This window comes from Salmo salar, chromosome 17 (genome assembly GCF_965601325.2).
Source record: "Salmo salar chromosome 17, fSalSal1, whole genome shotgun sequence".
In the NCBI taxonomy this organism is placed as follows: Eukaryota; Metazoa; Chordata; class Actinopteri; order Salmoniformes; family Salmonidae; genus Salmo; species Salmo salar.
The window spans coordinates 39,677,501-39,700,000 of NC_138307.1; the positions used below are offsets into that span (position 1 = coordinate 39,677,501).

Consider the following 22,500-nt stretch of genomic DNA (forward strand, 5'->3'; position numbering starts at 1 on the left):
TAATCTCCACCCAGCACAGCCAGAAGAGGACTGGCCACCCCTCATAGCCTGGTTCCTCTCTAGGTTTCTAATCTCCACCCAGCACAGCCAGAAGAGGACTGGTCCACCCCTCATAGCCTGGTTCCTCTCTAGGTTTCTAATCTCCACCCAGCACAGCGAGAAGAGGACTGGTCCACCCCCTCATAGCCTGGTTCCTCTCTAGGTTTCTAATCTCCACCCAGCACAGCGAGAAGAGGACTGGTCCACCCCCTCATAGCCTGGTTCCTCTCTAGGTTTCTTCCTAGGTTCTGGCCTTTCTAGGGAGTTTTTCCTAGCCACCGTGCTTCTACACCTGCATTGCTTGCTGTTTGGGGTTTTAGGCTGGGTTTCTGTACAGCACTTTGAGATATCAGCTGATGTAAGAAGGGCTTTATAAATACATTTGATTTGATACTTTAGACCAGAGCCCTATATAGTGCACTACTTTAGACCAGGGCCCTATATAGTGCACTACTTTAGACCAGAGCCCTATAGAACCCTATTCCCTATATAGTGCACTACTTTAGACCAGGGCCCTATATAGTGCACTACTTTAGACCAGGGCCCTATATAGTGCACTACTTTAGACCAGGACCCTATATAGTGCACTACTTTAGACCAGAGCCCTCTATAGTGCACTACTTTTAACCAGAGCCCTCGATGGTGCACTACATTTGGCCAGGGCCCCTAGGGCTGAGAAGGACAGGACCTGGGGTGAGGCCGAAAGGGGGAGACTGAAAGACAGGGGGGAGACTGAAAGGGGGAGACTGAAAGACAGGGGGGAGACTGAAAGACAGGGGGAGACTGAAAGGGGGAGACTGAAAGACAGGGGGGAGACTGAAAGACGGGGGGGAGACTGAAAGACGGGGGAGACAGTGGGATGTGTACCTGGTGTCCTCCTCCAGCTGTATGATGCGCTCTCTGAGGGACAGTATCTGTGTGTCTCTCTGTCTCACTGTGTCGATCAGGTAACTGTAGGGCTGCTGGGCCTGCTGTAGGAGATGGTTAGCTGCTTCCAGCTAGGACACACACACACACACACTTGTTTAACCCGTTTGTTGATTCATGCTACAGTCACTGACGTGGCCTTTGATTGGGAGGGTCCTCTGAAATAAACACACCTTTCAGGTGGAATATATTTCATGTTGAAAACTGACAGGAAGGAAGGTGTGGTTTGGATAGAGGTGGTGAGACATCTAGTTAGCTAGGAGTCTGTACCGCTACACTGTGAGGGTTAGGAGTCTGTACCGCTACACTGTGTGGGTTAGGAGTCTGTACCGCTACACTGTGTGGGTTAGGAGTCTGTACCGCTACACTGTGTGGGTTAGGAGTCTGTACCGCTACACTGTGTGGGTTAGGAGTCTGTACCGCTACACTGTGAGGGTTAGGAGTCTGTACCGCTACACTGTGTGGGTTAGGAGTCTGTACCGCTACACTGTGTGGGTTAGGAGTCTGTACCGCTACACTGTGTGGGTTAGGAGTCTGTACCGCTACACTGTGTGGGTTAGGAGTCTGTACCGCTACACTGTGAGGGTTAGGAGTCTGTACAGCTACACTGTGTGGGTTAGGAGTCTGTACCGCTACACTGTGTGGGTGAGGAGTCTGTACCGCTACACTGTGTGGGTTAGGAGTCTGTACCGCTACACTGTGTGGGTTAGGAGTCTGTACCGCTACACTGTGTGGGTTAGGAGTCTGTACCGCTACACTGTGTGGGTTAGGAGTCTAGAGATCTGTCCTGTGTGTTACCTCCTCAGAGATCTGTCCTGTGTGTTACCTCCTCAGAGATCTGTCCTGTGTGTGTTACCTCCTCAGAGATCTGTCCTGTGTGTTACCTCCTCAGAGATCTGTCCTGTGTGTTACCTCCTCAGAGATCTGTCCTGTGTGTTACCTCCTCAGAGATCTGTCCTGTGTGTTACCTCCTCAGAGATCTGTCCTGTGTGTTACCTCCTCAGAGATCTGTCCTGTGTGTTACCTCCTCAGAGATCTGTCCTGTGTGTTACCTCCTCAGAGATCTGTCCTGTGTGTTACCTCCTCAGAGATCTGTCCTGTGTGTTACCTCCTCAGAGATCTGTCCTGTGTGTTACCTCCTCAGAGATCTGTCCTGTGTGTTACCTCCTCAGAGATCTGTCCTGTGTGGTACCTCCTCAGAGATCTGTCCTGTGTGTTACCTCCTCAGAGATCTGTCCTGTGTGTTACCTCCTCAGAGATCTGTCCTGTGTGTTACCTCCTCAGAGATCTGTCCTGTGTGTTACCTCCTCAGAGATCTGTCCTGTGTGTTACCTCCTCAGAGATCTGTCCTGTGTGTTACCTCCTCAGAGATCTGTCCTGTGTGTTACCTCCTCAGAGATCTGTCCTGTGTGTTACCTCCTCAGAGATCTGTCCTGTGTGTTACCTCCTCAGAGATCTGTCCTGTGTGTTACCTCCTCAGAGATCTGTCCTGTTACCTCCTCAGAGATCTGTCCTGTGTGTTACCTCCTCAGAGATCTGTCCTGTGTGTTACCTCCTCAGAGATCTGTCCTGTGTGTTACCTCCTCAGAGATCTGTCCTGTGTGTTACCTCCTCAGAGATCTGTCCTGTGTGTTACCTCCTCAGAGATCTGTCCTGTGTGTTACCTCCTCAGAGATCTGTCCTGTGTGTTACCTCCTCAGAGATCTGTCCTGTGTGTTACCTCCTCAGAGATCTGTCCTGTTACCTCCTCAGAGATCTGTCCTGTTACCTCCTCAGAGATCTGTCCTGTTACCTCCTCAGAGATCTGTCCTGTGTGTTACCTCCTCAGAGATCTGTCCTGTGTGTTACCTCCTCAGAGATCTGTCCTGTGTGTTACCTCCTCAGAGATCTGTCCTGTGTGTTACCTCCTCAGAGATCTGTCCTGTGTGTTACCTCCTCAGAGATCTGTCCTGTGTGTTACCTCCTCAGAGATCTGTCCTGTGTGTGTTACCTCCTCAGAGATCTGTCCTGTGTGTTACCTCCTCAGAGATCTGTCCTGTGTGTTACCTCCTCAGAGATCTGTCCTGTGTGTGTTACCTCCTCAGAGATCTGTCCTGTGTGTTACCTCCTCAGAGATCTGTCCTGTGTGTTACCTCCTCAGAGATCTGTCCTGTGTGTGTTACCTCCTCAGAGATCTGTCCTGTGTGTGTTACCTCCTCAGAGATCTGTCCTGTGTGTTACCTCCTCAGAGATCTGTCCTGTGTGTGTTACCTCCTCAGAGATCTGTCCTGTGTGTTACCTCCTCAGAGATCTGTCCTGTGTGTGTTACCTCCTCAGAGATCTGTCCTGTGTGTTACCTCCTCAGAGATCTGTCCTGTGTGTGTTACCTCCTCAGAGATCTGTCCTGTGTGTTACCTCCTCAGAGATCTGTCCTGTGTGTTACCTCCTCAGAGATCTGTCCTGTGTGTTACCTCCTCAGAGATCTGTCCTGTGTGTTACCTCCTCAGAGATCTGTCCTGTGTGTTACCTCCTCAGAGATCTGTCCTGTGTGTTACCTCCTCAGAGATCTGTCCTGTGTGTTACCTCCTCAGAGATCTGTCCTGTGTGTTACCTCCTCAGAGATCTGTCCTGTGTGTTACCTCCTCAGAGATCTGTCCTGTGTGTGTTACCTCCTCAGAGATCTGTCCTGTGTGTTACCTCCTCAGAGATCTGTCCTGTGTGTTACCTCCTCAGAGATCTGTCCTGTGTGTGTTACCTCCTCAGAGATCTGTCCTGTGTGTTACCTCCTCAGAGATCTGTCCTGTGTGTTACCTCCTCAGAGATCTGTCCTGTGTGTGTTACCTCCTCAGAGATCTGTCCTGTGTGTGTTACCTCCTCAGAGATCTGTCCTGTGTGTTACCTCCTCAGAGATCTGTCCTGTGTGTGTTACCTCCTCAGAGATCTGTCCTGTGTGTTACCTCCTCAGAGATCTGTCCTGTGTGTGTTACCTCCTCAGAGATCTGTCCTGTGTGTTACCTCCTCAGAGATCTGTCCTGTGTGTGTTACCTCCTCAGAGATCTGTCCTGTGTGTTACCTCCTCAGAGATCTGTCCTGTGTGTTACCTCCTCAGAGATCTGTCCTGTGTGTTACCTCCTCAGAGATCTGTCCTGTGTGTTACCTCCTCAGAGATCTGTCCTGTGTGTTACCTCCTCAGAGATCTGTCCTGTGTGTTACCTCCTCAGAGATCTGTCCTGTGTGTTACCTCCTCAGAGATCTGTCCTGTGTGTTACCTCCTCAGAGATCTGTCCTGTGTGTTACCTCCTCAGAGATCTGTCCTGTGTGTTACCTCCTCAGAGATCTGTCCTGTGTGTTACCTCCTCAGAGATCTGTCCTGTGTGTTACCTCCTCAGAGATCTGTCCTGTGTGTGTGTTGCGTTTCTCCAGATCTCTCCTCAACAGTGTGTTTTGTTTCTCCAGCTGCAACAGTCTTCGGGCCAGATGGACACTGCAACAAACACACATTAAATAAACTCTCAAACAGAAAACCAACCAATAATCATGCATCCCAAATTGCACCCTATTCCCTATATAGTGCACTACTTTAGACCAGGGCCTTATAGAACCCTATTCCCTATATATAGTCCACTACTTTAGACCAGGGCCCTATAGAACCCTATTCCCTATATAGTGCACTACTTTAGACCAGGGCCTTATAGAACCCTATTCCCTATATAGTGCACTACTATAGACCAGGGCCCTATAGAACCCTATTCCCTATATATAGTGCACTACTTTAGACCAGGGCCCTATAGAACCCTATTCCCTATATAGTGCACTACTATAGACCAGGGCCCTATAGAACCCTATTCCCTATATAGTGCACTACTTTAGACCAGGGCCCTATACAGTGAATAAGAGGCCGTTAGGGACCGTCAGATCAGATCCAGATCAGATCCAGATAAGATCTCACCTCTGCTTGAGTCGTCTCTTGGCGGTTGTGGGAATGTTGGCTCCGTAACCGTAGGAGAACAGAACTCTCTCTGCTTCCTCCTCATTATCAACTGACGAGAGATGACACCAACAACACAATGAATAGTTACATTTGGTTACATAGCGGAAAATACTGTATCAGAGCTGTGTGTGTGTGTGTGTGTGTGTATCACTCTCCTGGTTGTGCAGCATATTTTATAGTCAAATAATCTGTATTGTCAATCACTACTGTTGATGATGATATGACTCCAGTATTATTCTAACGTCGTGCCAACATGACTCCGGTATTATTCTAACGTCGTGCCAACATGACTCCAGTATTATTCTAACGTCGTGCCAACATGACTCCAGTATTATTCTAACGTCGTGCCAACATGACTCCAGTATTATTCTAACGTCGGGCCAACATGACTCCGGTATTATTCTAACGTCGTGCCAACATGACTCCAGTATTATTCTAACGTCGTGCCAACATGAGTCCAGTATTATTCTAACGTCGTGCCAACATGACTCCAGTATTATTCTAACGTCGTGCCAACATGACTCCAGTATTATTCTAACGTCGTGCCAACATGACTCCAGTATTATTCTAACGTCGTGCCAACATGACTCCAGTATTATTCTAACGTCGTGCCAACATGACTCCAGTATTATTCTAACGTCGTGCCAACATGACTCCAGTATTATTCTAACGTCGGGCCAACATGACTCCAGTATTATTTTAACGTCGTGCCAACATGACTCCGGTATTATTCTAACGTCGTGCCAACATGACTCCGGTATTATTCTAACGTCGTGCCAACATGACTCCAGTATTATTCTAACGTCGTGCCAACATGACTCCAGTATTATTCTAACGTCGTGCCAACATGACTCCAGTATTATTCTAACGTCGTGCCAACATGACTCCAGTATTATTCTAACGTCGTGCCAACATGACTCCAGTATTATTCTAACGTCGTGCCAACATGACTCCAGTATTATTCTAACGTCGTGCCAACATGACTCCAGTATTATTCTAACGTCGTGCCAACATGACTCCAGTATTATTCTAACGTCGTGCCAACATGACTCCGGTATTATTCTAACGTCGTGCCAACATGACTCCGGTATTATTCTAACGTCGTGCCAACATGACTCCGGTATTATTCTAACGTCGTGCCAACATGACTCCGGTATTATTCTAACGTCGTGCCAACATGACTCCGGTATTATTCTAACGTCGTGCCAACATGACTCCAGTATTATTCTAACGTCGTGCCAACATGACTCCAGTATTATTCTAACGTCGTGCCAACATGACTCCAGTATTATTCTAACGTCGTGCCAACATGACTCTAGTATTATTCTAACGTCGTGCCAACATGAGTCCAGTATTATTCTAACGTCGTGCCAACATGAGTCCAGTATTATTCTAACGTCGTGCCAACATGACTCCAGTATTATTCTAACGTCGTGCCAACATGACTCCAGTATTATTCTAACGTCGTGCCAACATGACTCCAGTATTATTCTAACGTCGTGCCAACATGACTCCGGTATTATTCTAACGTCGTGCCAACATGACTCCAGTATTATTCTAACGTCGTGCCAACATGACTCCAGTATTATTCTAACGTCGTGCCAACATGACTCCAGTATTATTCTAACGTCGTGCCAACATGACTCCAGTATTATTCTAACGTCGTGCCAACATGACTCCAGTATTATTCTAACGTCGTGCCAACATGACTCCAGTATTATTCTAACGTCGTGCCAACATGACTCCAGTATTATTCTAACGTCGTGCCAACATGACTCCAGTATTATTCTAACGTCGTGCCAACATGACTCCAGTATTATTCTAACGTCGTGCCAACATGACTCCAGTATTATTCTAACGTCGTGCCAACATGACTCCAGTATTATTCTAACGTCGTGCCAACATGACTCCAGTATTATTCTAACGTCGTGCCAACATGACTCCAGTATTATTCTAACGTCGTGCCAACATGACTCCAGTATTATTCTAACGTCGTGCCAACATGACTCCAGTATTATTCTAACGTCGTGCCAACATGACTCCAGTATTATTCTAACGTCGTGCCAACATGACTCCAGTATTATTCTAACGTCGTGCCAACATGACTCCAGTATTATTCTAACGTCGTGCCAACATGACTCCAGTATTATTCTAACGTCGTGCCAACATGACTCCGGTATTATTCTAACGTCGTGCCAACATGACTCCGGTATTATTCTAACGTCGTGCCAACATGACTCCGGTATTATTCTAACGTCGTGCCAACATGACTCCGGTATTATTCTAACGTCGTGCCAACATGACTCCAGTATTATTCTAACGTCGTGCCAACATGACTCCAGTATTATTCTAACGTCGTGCCAACATGACTCCAGTATTATTCTAACGTCGTGCCAACATGACTCCAGTATTATTCTAACGTCGTGCCAACATGACTCCAGTATTATTCTAACGTCGTGCCAACATGACTCCAGTATTATTCTAACGTCGTGCCAACATGACTCCAGTATTATTCTAACGTCGTGCCAACATGACTCCAGTATTATTCTAACGTCGTGCCAACATGACTCCAGTATTATTCTAACGTCGTGCCAACATGACTCCAGTATTATTCTAACGTCGTGCCAACATGACTCCGGTATTATTCTAACGTCGTGCCAACATGACTCCAGTATTATTCTAACGTCGTGCCAACATGACTATCCTAACGTCGTGAGAACATGACTATCCTAACGTCGTGAGAACATGACTATCCTAACGTCGTGAGAACATGACTATCCTAACGTCGTGAGAACATGACTATCCTAACGTCGTGAGAACATGACTATCCTAACGTCGTGAGAACATGACTATCCTAACGTCGTGAGAACATGACTATCCTAACGTCGTGAGAACATGACTATCCTAACGTCGTGAGAACATGACTATCCTAACGTCGTGAGAACATGACTATCCTAACGTCGTGAGAACATGACTATCCTAACGTCGTGAGAACATGACTATCCTAACGTCGTGAGAACATGACTATCCTAACGTCGTGAGAACATGACTATCCTAACGTCGTGAGAACATGACTATCCTAACGTCGTGAGAACATGACTATCCTAACGTCGTGAGAACATGACTATCCTAACGTCGTGAGAACGTTACTTTCAGCAGCCTGCATGGTGACGTCGTCCAGCTCTTGCTCCAGTTTCTCGTAGGTCTGTAGTCTGGCCTGCTGCTCGGCATTCTGGGCCTGGAGTTCCGTTATCTGCTTCTCTGAGGCCGTCTGCAGCCTGTACAACTCCTTGGTCATGACCTGATGGAAGACGAGGGGCAGTTAGCTCTGGTCCAGGGCTCAGCAAGCGACATGTAACACCCTGGACCAGAGCGAAGGGAATGTATGTAACACCCTGGATCAGAGCTAAGGGGCTGTATGTAACACCCTGGACCAGAGCTACGGGGCTGTATGTAACACCCTGGACCAGAGTTACGGGGCTGTATGCAACACCCTGGGCCAGAGCTGCAGGGCTGTATGTAACACCCTGGACCAGAGCTAAGGTGCTGTATGTAACCTCCTGGACCAGAGCTAATTGGCTGTGTGTAACACCCTGGGCCAGAGCTAATGGGGCGTAGGTAACACCCTGGACTAGAGCTAATGGGCTGTATGTAACACTGCTCTAAAGTAGTGTACTATATAGGGAATCGGGTTCTATAGGGCCCTGGTCTATAGTAGTGCACTATATAGGGAATAGGGTTCTATAGGGCCCTGGTCTAAAGTAGTGCACTATATAGGGAATAGGGTTCTATAAGGCCCTGGTCTAAAGTAGTGCACTATATATAGGGAATAGGGCTCCATTTGGGACGCAGTCCCCTACCTCTAGTTTCTTCTGTAGTTTCTCTGTCTCCATCTGATACTGTCCCAGGTTCCTGGCAGTCTCCTCTTGTACCATCTGAGAGCGCTCGGTCTCCAAGCTCTTCAGCTTCACCTGGTTCAGCAGCTCTGCCACCCGGCTGTCTGTCCCCATCTGGACACCACGGAACCTGGACACACACAGTTTTATATATATATATTTATATATATATATATATATATATTTAACCTGGAGGACACAGAGACACATTTAGCTCTTCCCGGTGAATCTTGCATAGGGGGGGGACTGGCTGTTCAGTTAAACTCGTGTTAAGTTGAGATGGAGAGAGTAGGGGTCTCCCTACTCTATGTTCTATGTTCTATTGAGTATCACTGACTACAAATCACTGCTGGACAGGAAATGGTTCCATATTTAACACTGACTACAAATCACTGCTGGACAGGAAATGGTTCCATATTTAACACTGACTACACATCACTGCTGGACAGGAAATGGTTCCATATTTATCACTGACTACAAACCACCTGCAGTGATACTGGACAGGAAATGGTTCCATATTTAAACACTGACTACAAACCACATGCAGTGATACTGGACGGGAAATGGTTCCATATTTATCACTGACTACAAACCACCTGCAGTGATACTGGACAGGAAATGGTTCCATATTTATCACTGACTACAAACCACCTGCAGTGATACTGGACAGGAAATGGTTCCATATTTAAACACTGACTACAAACCACCTGCAGTGATACTGGACAGGAAATGGTTCCATATTTAAACACTGACTACAAACCACCTGCAGTGATACTGGACAGGAAATGGTTCCAAACCCAAATTCCCCTTCTTCAGGCTGACGTATCAGCTGAGACGGCACCAATGAGACAAGGCTAGGAACAAATCACACCAACCTTGTTGGGTCTATTTAAGCTGACTGAGTCGGCTCACTCATCCTGCTGCCACTTCCTGCTACTATGAACTGGCTTCTTGTTCTGCATCGGCGCTGCTGTATCACTAGATGTTTCTCTCTATGCTGCTGTATAACTAGATGTTATGACCCCATCACAAAGCCCTGACCTCAATCCTATAGAACATTTGTGGGCAGAACTAGATCTTAGTGCCGCTTTTGATACCATCGATCACCACAATTGTGGCTAAATGGCTTAAGGACAACAAAGTCAAGGTATTGGAGTGGCCATCACAAAGCCCTGACCTCAATCCTATAGAACATTTGTGGGCAGAACTGAAAAAGCGTGTGCGAGCAAGGAGGCCTACAAACCTGACTCAGTTACACCAGCTCTGTCAGGAGGAATGGGCCAAAATTCACCCAACTTATTGTGGGAAGCTTGTGGAAGGCTACCCGAAACGTTTGACCCAAGTTAAACAATTTAAAGGCAATGCTACCAAATACTAATTGAGTGTATGTAAACTTCTGACCCTCTGGGAATGTGACGAAAGAAATAAAAGCTGAAATAAATCATTCTCTCTACTATTATTCTGACATTTCACATTCTTAAAATAAAGTGGTGATCCTAACTGACATAAGACAGGGATTTTTTTTTACTAGGATTAAAATGTCAGGAATTGTGGAAAAACTGAGTTGAAATGTATTTGGCTAAAGGTGTATGTAAACTTCTGACGTTAACTGTATAAACTGTTGTTTCTCAATCAGACTGGCAGTTTGTATTGTATTCAGTTTGAAGTTTTCACTGACGCAGAGAGACTAGCTGGCATGGGGAGTCACCCGTTTACGGTTTTAGTCATGAGTTTCAGGTGGCCGCATAGACACGTCCGGACAGGGCGTACGGCACGACATGGCACCTCACACACACTCTCACTACACACTCCAGGGTTTCCGTTAGCCCACATATAATTAGCGCAGGCAAATTGCCTGGTAGAAAGAAGAAGAAAAAAAAAATCCCATTGTTGGTTAATGTTTTAATTTATGAAAATACCTTTACATTTTAGTAATTTACAGTGCATTCGGAAAGTATTCAGACCCTTGGACTTTTTCCACATTTTGTTACGTTAGACACCCCCCCCCCCCTCAATCTACCCATAATACCCCGTAATGATAAAGCAAGAACATGTGTTTAGACATTTTTTGCTAATTATTATTATTTCTTTTTTTAAATATCACATTTACATAAGTATTCAGTACTTTGTTGAATTAACTTTGGCGGCAATTACAGCCTCGAGTCTTCTTGGGTATGACGCTACAAGCTTGGCACACCTGTATTTGGGGAGTTTCTCCCATTCTTCTCTGCAGATCCTCTCAAGCTCTGTCAGGTTGGATGGGGAGCGTCGCTGCACAGCTATTTTCAGGTCTCTCCAGAGATGTTCGATCGGGTTCAAGTCTGGGCTCTGGCTGGGCCACTTAAGAACATTCAGAGACTTGTCCCAAAGCCACTCCTGCTTTGTCTTGGCTGAGTGCTCAGGGTCGTTGTCCTGTTGGAAGGTGAACCTTCACCCCAGTCTGAGGTCCTGAGCGCCCTGCAGCAGGTTTTCATCAAGGATCTCTCTGTACTTTGCTCCGTTCATCTTTGCCTCGATCCTGACTAGTCTCCCAGTCCCTGCCCGCTGAAAAACATCCCCCCAGCCTGATGCTTCCACCACCATGATTCACCGTAGGGATGGTGCCAGGTTTCCTCCAGGCGTGACGCTTGGCAATCAGGCCGAAGAGTTTCATCTTGGTTTCATCAGACCAGAGAATCTTGTTTCTCATGAATTGAGAGTCCTTTAGGTGCCTTTTGACAAACTCCAAGCGGGCTGTCATGTGCCTTTTACTGAGGAGTGGCTTCCGTCTGGCCACTCTACCATAAAGGCCTGATTGGTGGAGTGCTGCAGAGATAGTCTTGGTGGCTCCAAACTTCTTCCATTTCAGAATGATGGAGGCCACTGTGTTCTTGGGGACCTTCAATGCTGCATAACGTTTTTGGTACCCTTCCCCAGATCTGTGCCTCGACACAATCCTGTCTCGGAGCTCTACAGACAATTCCTTCGACCTCATGGCTTGGTTTTTGCTCTGACATGCACTGTCAACTGTGGGACCTTATATAGACAGGTGTGTGCCTTTCCAAATCATGTCCAATCAATTGAATTTACCACAGGTGGACTCCAATCAAGTTGTAGAAACATCTCAAGGATGATCAATGGAAACAGGATGCACCTGAGCTCAATTTCAAGTCTCATAGCAAAGGGTCTGAATACTTATGAAAATAATCTGTTTTTATGTATTTTTAATACATTTGCAAAAATGTCTAAAAACCTGTTTCCGCTTTGTCAATATGGGGTATTGTGTGTAGATTGATGAGTAATAATTTTTTTGTATTTAATCAATTTTAGAATTAGGCTGTCCAGTAAACAAAATGTGCAAAAAAATCAAGGGGTCTGAATACTTTCCGAAAGCGCTGTTATTAGGGTTAAGTGTCTTGCTCAAGGACACACTGGCAGATGTTTCACGGGGGCAGGGATTCGAACCAGTGACATTTCAGTGACTGGCCCAACATTCTTAACCGCTTGGCTACCTGCCGTTAACCTTAAGAGTCAAAGCCCCGTCCAACAGTCCAAGCCCCATCCAACAGTCCAAGCCCCGTCTCACAGGTCCAAGCCCCGTCTCACAGTCCAAGCCCCGTCTAAGAGTCCAAGCCCCGTCTCACAGTCCAAGCCCCGTCTAAGAGTCCAAGCCCCGTCTAAGAGTCCAAGCCCCGTCCAACAGTCCAAGCCCCGTCCAACAGTCCAAGCCCCGTCCAACAGTCCAAGCCCCGTCCAACAGTCCAAGCCCCGTCCAACAGTCCAAGCCCCGTCCAACAGTCCAAGCCCCGTCTAAGAGTCCAAGCGCCGTACAACAGTCCAAGCCCCGTACAACAGTCCAAGCCCCGTCTAAGAGTCCAAGCGCCGTACAACAGTCCAAGCCCCGTCCAACAGTCCAAGCCCCGTACAACAGTCCAAGCCCCGTCCAACAGTCCAAGCCCCGTCCAACAGTCCAAGCCCCGTCCAACAGTCCAAGCCCCGTCCAACAGTCCAAGCCCCGTCTCACAGTCCAAGCCTTTGATATTTCATTTTGAATTGTAAGACCCCTTAAAGTATGTGTGTGTATATATATATATATATATATATATATATATATATATATATATATATTATATATATATATATATATATATATATATATATATATATTAAATGTATTTGGTTAGCCATTGTATTTGGCCTTACTGTTATTAGCCCATACAAACACATTGAATAAAATATTAACTACATGGAACAGTCCCCCCCCCCCAAACTACATGGAACAGCCCCCCCCAAACTACATGGAACAGCCCCCCCCAAACTACATGGAACAGCCCCCCCCAAACTACATGGAACAGCCCCCCCCCCCAGACTACATGGAAGAGCCCCCCCCAAACTACATGGAACAGCCCCCCCCCCCAGACTATATGGAACAGCCCCCCCCCCCAGACTACATGGAACAGCCCCCCCCCCCCCCAGACTACATGGAACAGCCCCCCCCCCCCCAGACTACATGGAACAGCCCCCCCCCCCCAGACTACATGGAACAGCCCCCCCCCCCCCCAAACTACATGGAACAGCCCCCCCCCCCCCCAAACTACATGGAACAGCCCCCCCCCCCCAGACTACATGGAACAGCCCCCCCCCCCCCCCCCCCCCCCCCCCAGACTACATGGAACAGTTTGTTCTAAAATGTCTGTCCTATATCTGAGAGAAAGAGCTGGAAACATTTATACTTTTCATGTTATTTTTTTGGACATGTATTTACCCCTATATTTTTGGCGCTAACCAGTCTCCATATATACATGTGTTCAACTGGTACCGTGGACCTTCAGACCAGTCTGGTGAGGCCCGTGGGCATCCTAGAGCAGAACCACCGACATGTACGTGTTCCTGAGAGTCTCGTCTTTCCACGGAGGGGTCATATTAGTTTGTAGCCCAAACTGTTGGGACGCTACAGACAATTTTTCGGAAGGTCTTCACGGTCTGAAACACCACTCAGCTCTGTCACCTTTCACCTCAGATGAAGTAGCGGATCGAAACGCATCTAATGCAGAAAAAAACGAAATCTTATCTTGCTTAAACAAAAGGATTTTGATGGGGATTTGTGTATTATGCTAAATGGATTGGATTTCCGAAGAAAAAAATAATATATTTTATTTAAAAATAAATTAAAATCGACCTTAGGGGGTTAAATGTTTTATAAACCACCATTAAAAAGAGCTACAATTTTAATTTCTCAACTGGTAATCGAAGCACCCTTGCCATATAACGGTATAACGGTAGGTAATAAACCCATTCTGTCTGTCCGCCAAGCCTTTCTCTAGTGTTACTGTAACACGGTAATAAACCCATTCTGTCTCTCCGCCAAGCCTTTCTCTAGTGTTACTGTAACACGGTAATAAACCCATTCTGTCTCTCCGCCAAGCCTTTCTCTAGTGTTACTGTAACACGGTAATAAACCCATTCTGTCTCTCCGCCAAGCCTTTCTCTAGTGTTACTGTAACACGGTAATAAACCCATTCTGTCTCTCCGCCAAGCCTTTCTCTAGTGTTACTGTAACACGGTAATAAACCCATTCTGTCTCTCCGCCAAGCCTTTCTCTAGTGTTACTGTAACACGGTAATAAACCCATTCTGTCTCTCCGCCAAGCCTTTCTCTAGTGTTACTGTAACACGGTAATAAACCCATTCTGTCTCTCCGCCAAGCCTTTCTCTAGTGTTACTGTAACACGGTAATAAACCCATTCTGTCTCTCCGCCAAGCCTTTCTCTAGTGTTACTGTAACACGGTAATAAATCCATTCTGTCTCTCCGCCAAGCCTTTCTCTAGTGTTACTGTAACACGGTAATAAACCCATTCTGTCTCTCCGCCAAGCCTTTCTCTAGTGTTACTGTAACACGGTAAAAAACCCATTCTGTCTCTCCGCCAAGCCTTTCTCTAGTGTTACTGTAACACGGTAAAAAACCCATTCTGTCTCTCCGCCAAGCCTTTCTCTAGTGTTACTGTAACACGGTAATAAACCCATTCTGTCTCTCCGCCAAGCCTTTCTCTAGTGTTACTGTAACACGGTAATAAACCCATTCTGTCTCTCCGCCAAGCCTTTCTCTAGTGTTACTGTAACACGGTAATAAACCCATTCTGTCTCTCCGCCAAGCCTTTCTCTAGTGTTACTGTAACACGGTAATAAACCCATTCTGTCTCTCCGCCAAGCCTTTCTCTAGTGTTACTGTAACACGGTAATAAACCCATTCTGTCTCTCCGCCAAGCCTTTCTCTAGTGTTACTGTAACACGGTAATAAACCCATTCTGTCTCTCCGCCAAGCCTTTCTCTAGTGTTACTGTAACACGGTAATAAACCCATTCTGTCTCTCCGCCAAGCCTTTCTCTAGTGTTACTGTAACACGGTAATAAACCCATTCTGTCTCTCCGCCAAGCCTTTCTCTAGTGTTACTGTAACACGGTAATAAACCCATTCTGTCTCTCCGCCAAGCCTTTCTCTAGTGTTACTGTAACACGGTAATAAACCCATTCTGTCTGTCCGCCAAGCCTTTCTCTAGTGTTACTGTAACACGGTAATAAACCCATTCTGTCTCTCCGCCAAGCCTTTCTCTAGTGTTACTGTAACACGGTAATAAACCCATTCTGTCTCTCCGCCAAGCCTTTCTCTAGTGTTACTGTAACACGGTAATAAACCCATTCTGTCTCTCCGCCAAGCCTTTCTCTAGTGTTACTGTAACACGGTAATAAACCCATTCTGTCTCTCCGCCAAGCCTTTCTCTAGTGTTACTGTAACACGGTAATAAACCCATTCTGTCTCTCCGCCAAGCCTTTCTCTAGTGTTACTGTAACACGGTAATAAATCCATTCTGTCTCTCCGCCAAGCCTTTCTCTAGTGTTACTGTAACACGGTAATAAACCCATTCTGTCTCTCCGCCAAGCCTTTCTCTAGTGTTACTGTAACACGGTAAAAAACCCATTCTGTCTCTCCGCCAAGCCTTTCTCTAGTGTTACTGTAACACGGTAAAAAACCCATTCTGTCTCTCCGCCAAGCCTTTCTCTAGTGTTACTGTAACACGGTAATAAACCCATTCTGTCTCTCCGCCAAGCCTTTCTCTAGTGTTACTGTAACACGGTAATAAACCCATTCTGTCTCTCCGCCAAGCCTTTCTCTAGTGTTACTGTAACACGGTAATAAACCCATTCTGTCTCTCCGCCAAGCCTTTCTCTAGTGTTACTGTAACACGGTAATAAACCCATTCTGTCTCTCCGCCAAGCCTTTCTCTAGTGTTACTGTAACACGGTAATAAACCCATTCTGTCTCTCCGCCAAGCCTTTCTCTAGTGTTACTGTAACACGGTAATAAACCCATTCTGTCTCTCCGCCAAGCCTTTCTCTAGTGTTACTGTAACACGGTAATAAACCCATTCTGTCTCTCCGCCAAGCCTTTCTCTAGTGTTACTGTAACACGGTAATAAACCCATTCTGTCTCTCCGCCAAGCCTTTCTCTAGTGTTACTGTAACACGGTAATAAACCCATTCTGTCTCTCCGCCAAGCCTTTCTCTAGTGTTACTGTAACACGGTAATAAACCCATTCTGTCTGTCCGCCAAGCCTTTCTCTAGTGTTACTGTAACACGGTAATAAACCCATTCTGTCTCTCCGCCAAGCCTTTCTCTAGTGTTACTGTAACACGGTAATAAACCCATTCTGTCTCTCCGCCAAGCCTTTCTCTAGTGTTACTGTAACACGGTAATAAACCCATTCTGTCTCTCCGCCAAGCCTTTCTCTAGTGTTACTGTAACACGGTAATAAACCCATTCTGTCTCTCCGCCAAGCCTTTCTCTAGTGTTACTGTAACACGGTAATAAACCCATTCTGTCTCTCCGCCAAGCCTTTCTCTAGTGTTACTGTAACACGGTAATAAACCCATTCTGTCTCTCCGCCAAGCCTTTCTCTAGTGTTACTGTAACACGGTAATAAACCCATTCTGTCTCTCCGCCAAGCCTTTCTCTAGTGTTACTGTAACACGGTAATAAACCCATTCTGTCTGTCCGCCAAGCCTTTCTCTAGTGTTACTGTAACACGGTAATAAACCCATTCTGTCTCTCCGCCAAGCCTTTCTCTAGTGTTACTGTAACACGGTAATAAACCCATTCTGTCTCTCCGCCAAGCCTTTCTCTAGTGTTACTGTAACACGGTAATAAACCCATTCTGTCTCTCCGCCAAGCCTTTCTCTAGTGTTACTGTAACACGGTAATAAACCCATTCTGTCTGTCCGCCAAGCCTTTCTCTAGTGTTACTGTAACACGGTAATAAACCCATTCTGTCTGTCCGCCAAGCCTTTCTCTAGTGTTACTGTAACACGGTAATAAACCCATTCTGTCTCTCCGCCAAGCCTTTCTCTAGTGTTACTGTAACACGGTAATAAACCCATTCTGTCTCTCCGCCAAGCCTTTCTCTAGTGTTACTGTAACACGGTAATAAACCATTCTGTCTCTCCGCCAAGCCTTTCTCTAGTGTTACTGTAACACGGTAATAAACCCATTCTGTCTGTCCGCCAAGCCTTTCTCTAGTGTTACTGTAACACGGTAATAAACCCATTCTGTCTCTCCGCCAAGCCTTTCTCTAGTGTTACTGTAACACGGTAATAAACCCATTCTGTCTGTCCGCCAAGCCTTTCTCTAGAGTTACTGTAACACGGTAATAAACCCATTCTGTCTCTCCGCCAAGCCTTTCTCTAGTGTTACTGTAACACGGTAATAAACCCATTCTGTCTCTCCGCCAAGCCTTTCTCTAGTGTTACTGTAACACGGTAATAAACCCATTCTGTCTCTCCGCCAAGCCTTTCTCTAGTGTTACTGTAACACGGTAATAAACCCATTCTGTCTCTCCGCCAAGCCTTTCTCTAGTGTTACTGTAACACGGTAATAAACTCATTCTGTCTCACCGCCAAGCCTTTCTCTAGTGTTACTGTAGCACGGTAATAAACCCATTCTGTCTGTCCACCAAGCCTTTCTCTAGTGTTACTGTAACACGGTAATAAACCCATTCTGTCTCTCCGCCAAGCCTTTCTCTAGTGTTACTGTAACACGGTAATAAACCCATTCTGTCTCTCCGCCAAGCCTTTCTCTAGTGTTACTGTAACACGGTAATAAACCCATTCTGTCTCTCCGCCAAGCCTTTCTCTAGTGTTACTGTAACACGGTAATAAACCCATTCTGTCTCTCCGCCAAGCCTTTCTCTAGTGTTACTGTAACACGGTAATAAACCCATTCTGTCTCTCCGCCAAGCCTTTCTCTAGTGTTACTGTAACACGGTAATAAACCCATTCTGTCTCTCCGCCAAGCCTTTCTCTAGTGTTACTGTAACACGGTAATAAACCCATTCTGTCTCTCCGCCAAGCCTTTCTCTAGTGTTACTGTAACACGGTAATAAACCCATTCTGTCTGTCCGCCAAGCCTTTCTCTAGTGTTACTGTAACACGGTAATAAACCCATTCTGTCTGTCCGCCAAGCCTATCTCCAGTGTTACTGTAACACGGTAATAAACCCATTCTGTCTCACCGCCAAGCCTTTCTCTAGTGTTACTGTAACACGGTAATAAACCCATTCTGTCTGTCCGCCAAGCCTTTCTCTAGTGTTACTGTAACACGGTAATAAACCCATTCTGTCTGTCCGCCAAGCCTTTCTCTAGTGTTACTGTAACACGGTAATAAACCCATTCTGTCTCTCCGCCAAGCCTTTCTCTAGTGTTACTGTAACACGGTAATAAACCCATTCTGTCTCACCGCCAAGCCTTTCTCTAGTGTTACTGTAACACGGTAATAAACCCATTCTGTCTCACCGCCAAGCCTTTCTCTAGTGTTACTGTAACACGGTAATAAACCCATTCTGTCTGTCCGCCAAGCCTTTCTCTAGTGTTACTGTAACACGGTAATAAACCCATTCTGTCTGTCCGCCAAGCCTTTCTCTAGTGTTACTGTAACACGGTAATAAACCCATTCTGTCTCTCCGCCAAGCCTTTCTCTAGTGTTACTGTAACACGGTAATAAACCCATTCTGTCTCTCCGCCAAGCCTTTCTCTAGTGTTACTGTAACACGGTAATAAACCCATTCTGTCTCTCCACCAAGCCTTTCTCTAGTGTTACTGTAACACGGTAATAAACCCATTCTGTCTCTCCGCCAAGCCTTTCTCTAGTGTTACTGTAACACGGTAATAAACCCATTCTGTCTCTCCACCAAGCCTTTCTCTAGTGTTACTGTAACACAGTAATAAACCCATTCTGTCTCTCCACCAAGCCTTTCTCTAGTGTTACTGTAACACGGTAATAAACCCATTCTGTCTCTCCGCCAAGCCTTTCTCTAGTGTTACTGTAACACGGTAATAAACCCATTCTGTCTGTCCACCAAGCCTTTCTCTAGTGTTACTGTAACACGGTAATAAACCCATTCTGTCTCTCCACCTTTCTCTAGTGTTACTGTATCAATATGGGCCATAATGTGGAAGGACCATAGAAGAAGTCTGTCTGTTTGTGGCAGAGTGAAAAAGGCAGTATCATTATTGGCAAGTGAATACAGCAGGTGTTGGCCTGCGGGGAAAGAAAATACTTCCACTGAAAACCACATCACTGTTGCTTAATACACTGGAATTATTACCAAATCATACCAGAGTTGGAGTTGGAAACCACTGACATTACAGACCCAGTATATAATGTGTTCTGTTAGGGGTTCTGGAGGACTGGTACCACTGACCCAGTATATAATGTGTTCTGTTAGGGGTTCTGGAGGACTGGAACCACTGACCCAGTATATAATGTGTTCTGTTGGGGGTTCTGGAGGACTGGAACCACTGGCATTACAGACCCAGTATATAATGTGTTCTGTTAGGGGTTCTGGAGGACTGGTACCACTGGCAGAGACCCAGTATATAATGTGTTCTGTTGGGGGTTCTGGAGGACTGGAACCACTGGCATTACAGACCCAGTATATAATGTGTTCTGTTAGGGGTTCTGGAGGACTGGAACCACTGGCATTAGAGACCCAGTATATAATGTGTTCTGTTAGGGGTTCTGGAGGACTGGAACCACTGACCCAGTATATAATGTGTTCTGTTAGGGGTTCTGGAGGACTGGAACCACTGACCCAGTATATAATGTGTTCTGTTAGGGGTTCTGGAGGACTGGAACCACTGACCCAGTATATAATGTGTTCTGTTAGGGGGTTCTGGAGGACTGGAACCACTGACCCAGTATATAATGTGTTCTGTTAGGGGTTCTGGAGGACTGGAACCACTGACCCAGTATATAATGTGTTCTGTTGGGGGTTCTGGAGGACTGGAACCACTGGCATTACAGACCCAGTATATAATGTGTTCTGTTAGGGGTTCTGGAGGACTGGTACCACTGGCAGAGACCCAGTATATAATGTGTTCTGTTGGGGGTTCTGGAGGACTGGAACCACTGGCATTACAGACCCAGTATATAATGTGTTCTGTTAGGGGTTCTGGAGGACTGGAACCACTGGCATTAGAGACCCAGTATATAATGTGTTCTGTTAGGGGTTCTGGAGGACTGGAACCACTGACCCAGTATATAATGTGTTCTGTTAGGGGTTCTGGAGGACTGGAACCACTGACCCAGTATATAATGTGTTCTGTTAGGGGTTCTGGAGGACTGGAACCACTGACCCAGTATATAATGTGTTCTGTTAGGGGGTTCTGGAGGACTGGAACCACTGACCCAGTATATAATGTGTTCTGTTAGGGGTTCTGGAGGACTGGAACCACTGACCCAGTATATAATGTGTTCTGTTGGGGGTTCTGGAGGACTGGAACCACTGGCATTACAGACCCAGTATATAATGTGTTCTGTTAGGGGTTCTGGAGGACTGGTACCACTGGCAGAGACCTAGTATATAATGTGTTCTGTTGGGGGTTCTGGAGGACTGGAACCACTGGCATTACAGACCCAGTATATAATGTGTTCTGTTAGGGGTTCTGGAGGACTGGAACCACTGGCATTAGAGACCCAGTATATAATGTGTTCTGTTAGGGGTTCTGGAGGACTGGAACCACTGACCCAGTATATAATGTGTTCTGTTAGGGGTTCTGGAGGACTGGAACCACTGACCCAGTATATAATGTGTTCTGTTAGGGGTTCTGGAGGACTGGAACCACTGACCCAGTATATAATGTGTTCTGTTAGGGGGTTCTGGAGGACTGGAACCACTGACCCAGTATATAATGTGTTCTGTTAGGGGTTCTGGAGGACTGGAACCACTGACCCAGTATATAATGTGTTCTGTTGGGGGTTCTGGAGGACTGGAACCACTGACCCAGTATATAATGTGTTCTGTTAGGGGGTTCTGGAGGACTGGAACCACTGGCATTACAGACCCAGTATATAATGTGTTCTGTTGGGGGTTCTGGAGGACTGGAACCACTGACCCAGTATATAATGTGTTCTGTTGGGGGTTCTGGAGGACTGGAAGCACTGACCCAGTATATAATGTGTTCTGTTGGGGGTTCTGGAGGACTGGAACCACTGACCCAGTATATAATGTGTTCTGTTGGGGGTTCTGGAGGACTGGAACCACTGACCCAGTATATGTGTTCTGTTAGGGGTTCTGGAGGACTGGAACCACTGACCCAGTATATAATGTGTTCTGTTGGGGGTTCTGGAGGACTGGAACCACTGACCCAGTATATAATGTGTTCTGTTGGGGGTTCTGGAGGACTGGAACCACTGGCATTACAGACCCAGTATATAATGTGTTCTGTTAGGGGTTCTGGAGGACTGGAACCACTGACCCAGTATATAATGTGTTCTGTTAGGGGGTTCTGGAGGACTGGAACCACTGACCCAGTATATAATGTGTTCTGTTAGGGGGTTCTGGAGGACTGGAACCACTGACCCAGTATAGAATGTGTTCTGTTGGGGGTTCTGGAGGACTGGAACCACTGGCATTAGAGACCCAGTATATCATGTGTTCTGTTAGGGGTTCTGGAGGACTGGAACCACTGACCCAGTATATAATGTGTTCTGTTAGGGGATTCTGGAGGACTGGAACCACTGGCAGAGACCCAGTATATAATGTGTTCTGTTAGGGGTTCTGGAGGACTGGAACCACTGACCCAGTATATAATGTGTTCTGTTAGGGGTTCTGGAGGACTGGAACCACTGGCCCAGTATATAATGTGTTCTGTTAGGGGTTCTGGAGGACTGGAACCACTGGCATTACAGACCCAGTATATAATGTGTTCTGTTGGGGGTTCTGGAGGACTGGAACCACTGGCCCAGTATATAATGTGTTCTGTTGGGGGTACTGGAGGACTGGAACCACTGGCAGAGACCCAGTATATAATGTGTTCTGTTGGGGGTTCTGGAGGACTGGAACCACTGACCCAGTATATAATGTGTGCTGTTGGGGGTTCTGGAGGACTGGAACCACTGGCATTACAGACCCAGTATATCATGTGTTCTGGAGGACTGGAACCACTGACCCAGTATATAATGTGTTCTGTTAGGGGTTCTGGAGGACTGGAACCACTGGCCCAGTATATAATGTGTTCTGGAGGACTGGAACCACTGACATTACAGACCCAGTATATCATGTGTTCTGGAGGACTGGAACCACTGACCCAGTATATAATGTGTTCTGTTGGGGGTTCTGGAGGACTGGAACCACTGACCC

At 46.4% G+C, this 22,500-nt stretch overlaps 1 protein-coding gene across 1 annotated transcript in view; it reads right to left on the reverse strand.

Moving 5' to 3' along the window:
* Positions 1-22,500, reverse strand: part of LOC106575026 (progesterone-induced-blocking factor 1) — a 59,886-nt gene that overhangs the window by 15,072 nt on the left and 22,314 nt on the right. The window contains exons 7-11 of the mRNA XM_082963319.1: positions 8,797-8,962; positions 8,087-8,237; positions 4,895-4,985; positions 4,327-4,429; positions 907-1,037 (exon numbers count right to left, since the gene is read on the reverse strand). Coding sequence (XP_082819445.1) covers positions 907-1,037; positions 4,327-4,429; positions 4,895-4,985; positions 8,087-8,237; positions 8,797-8,962 — 642 coding nt within the window. The remainder of the gene's footprint in view (positions 1-906; positions 1,038-4,326; positions 4,430-4,894; positions 4,986-8,086; positions 8,238-8,796; positions 8,963-22,500) is intronic.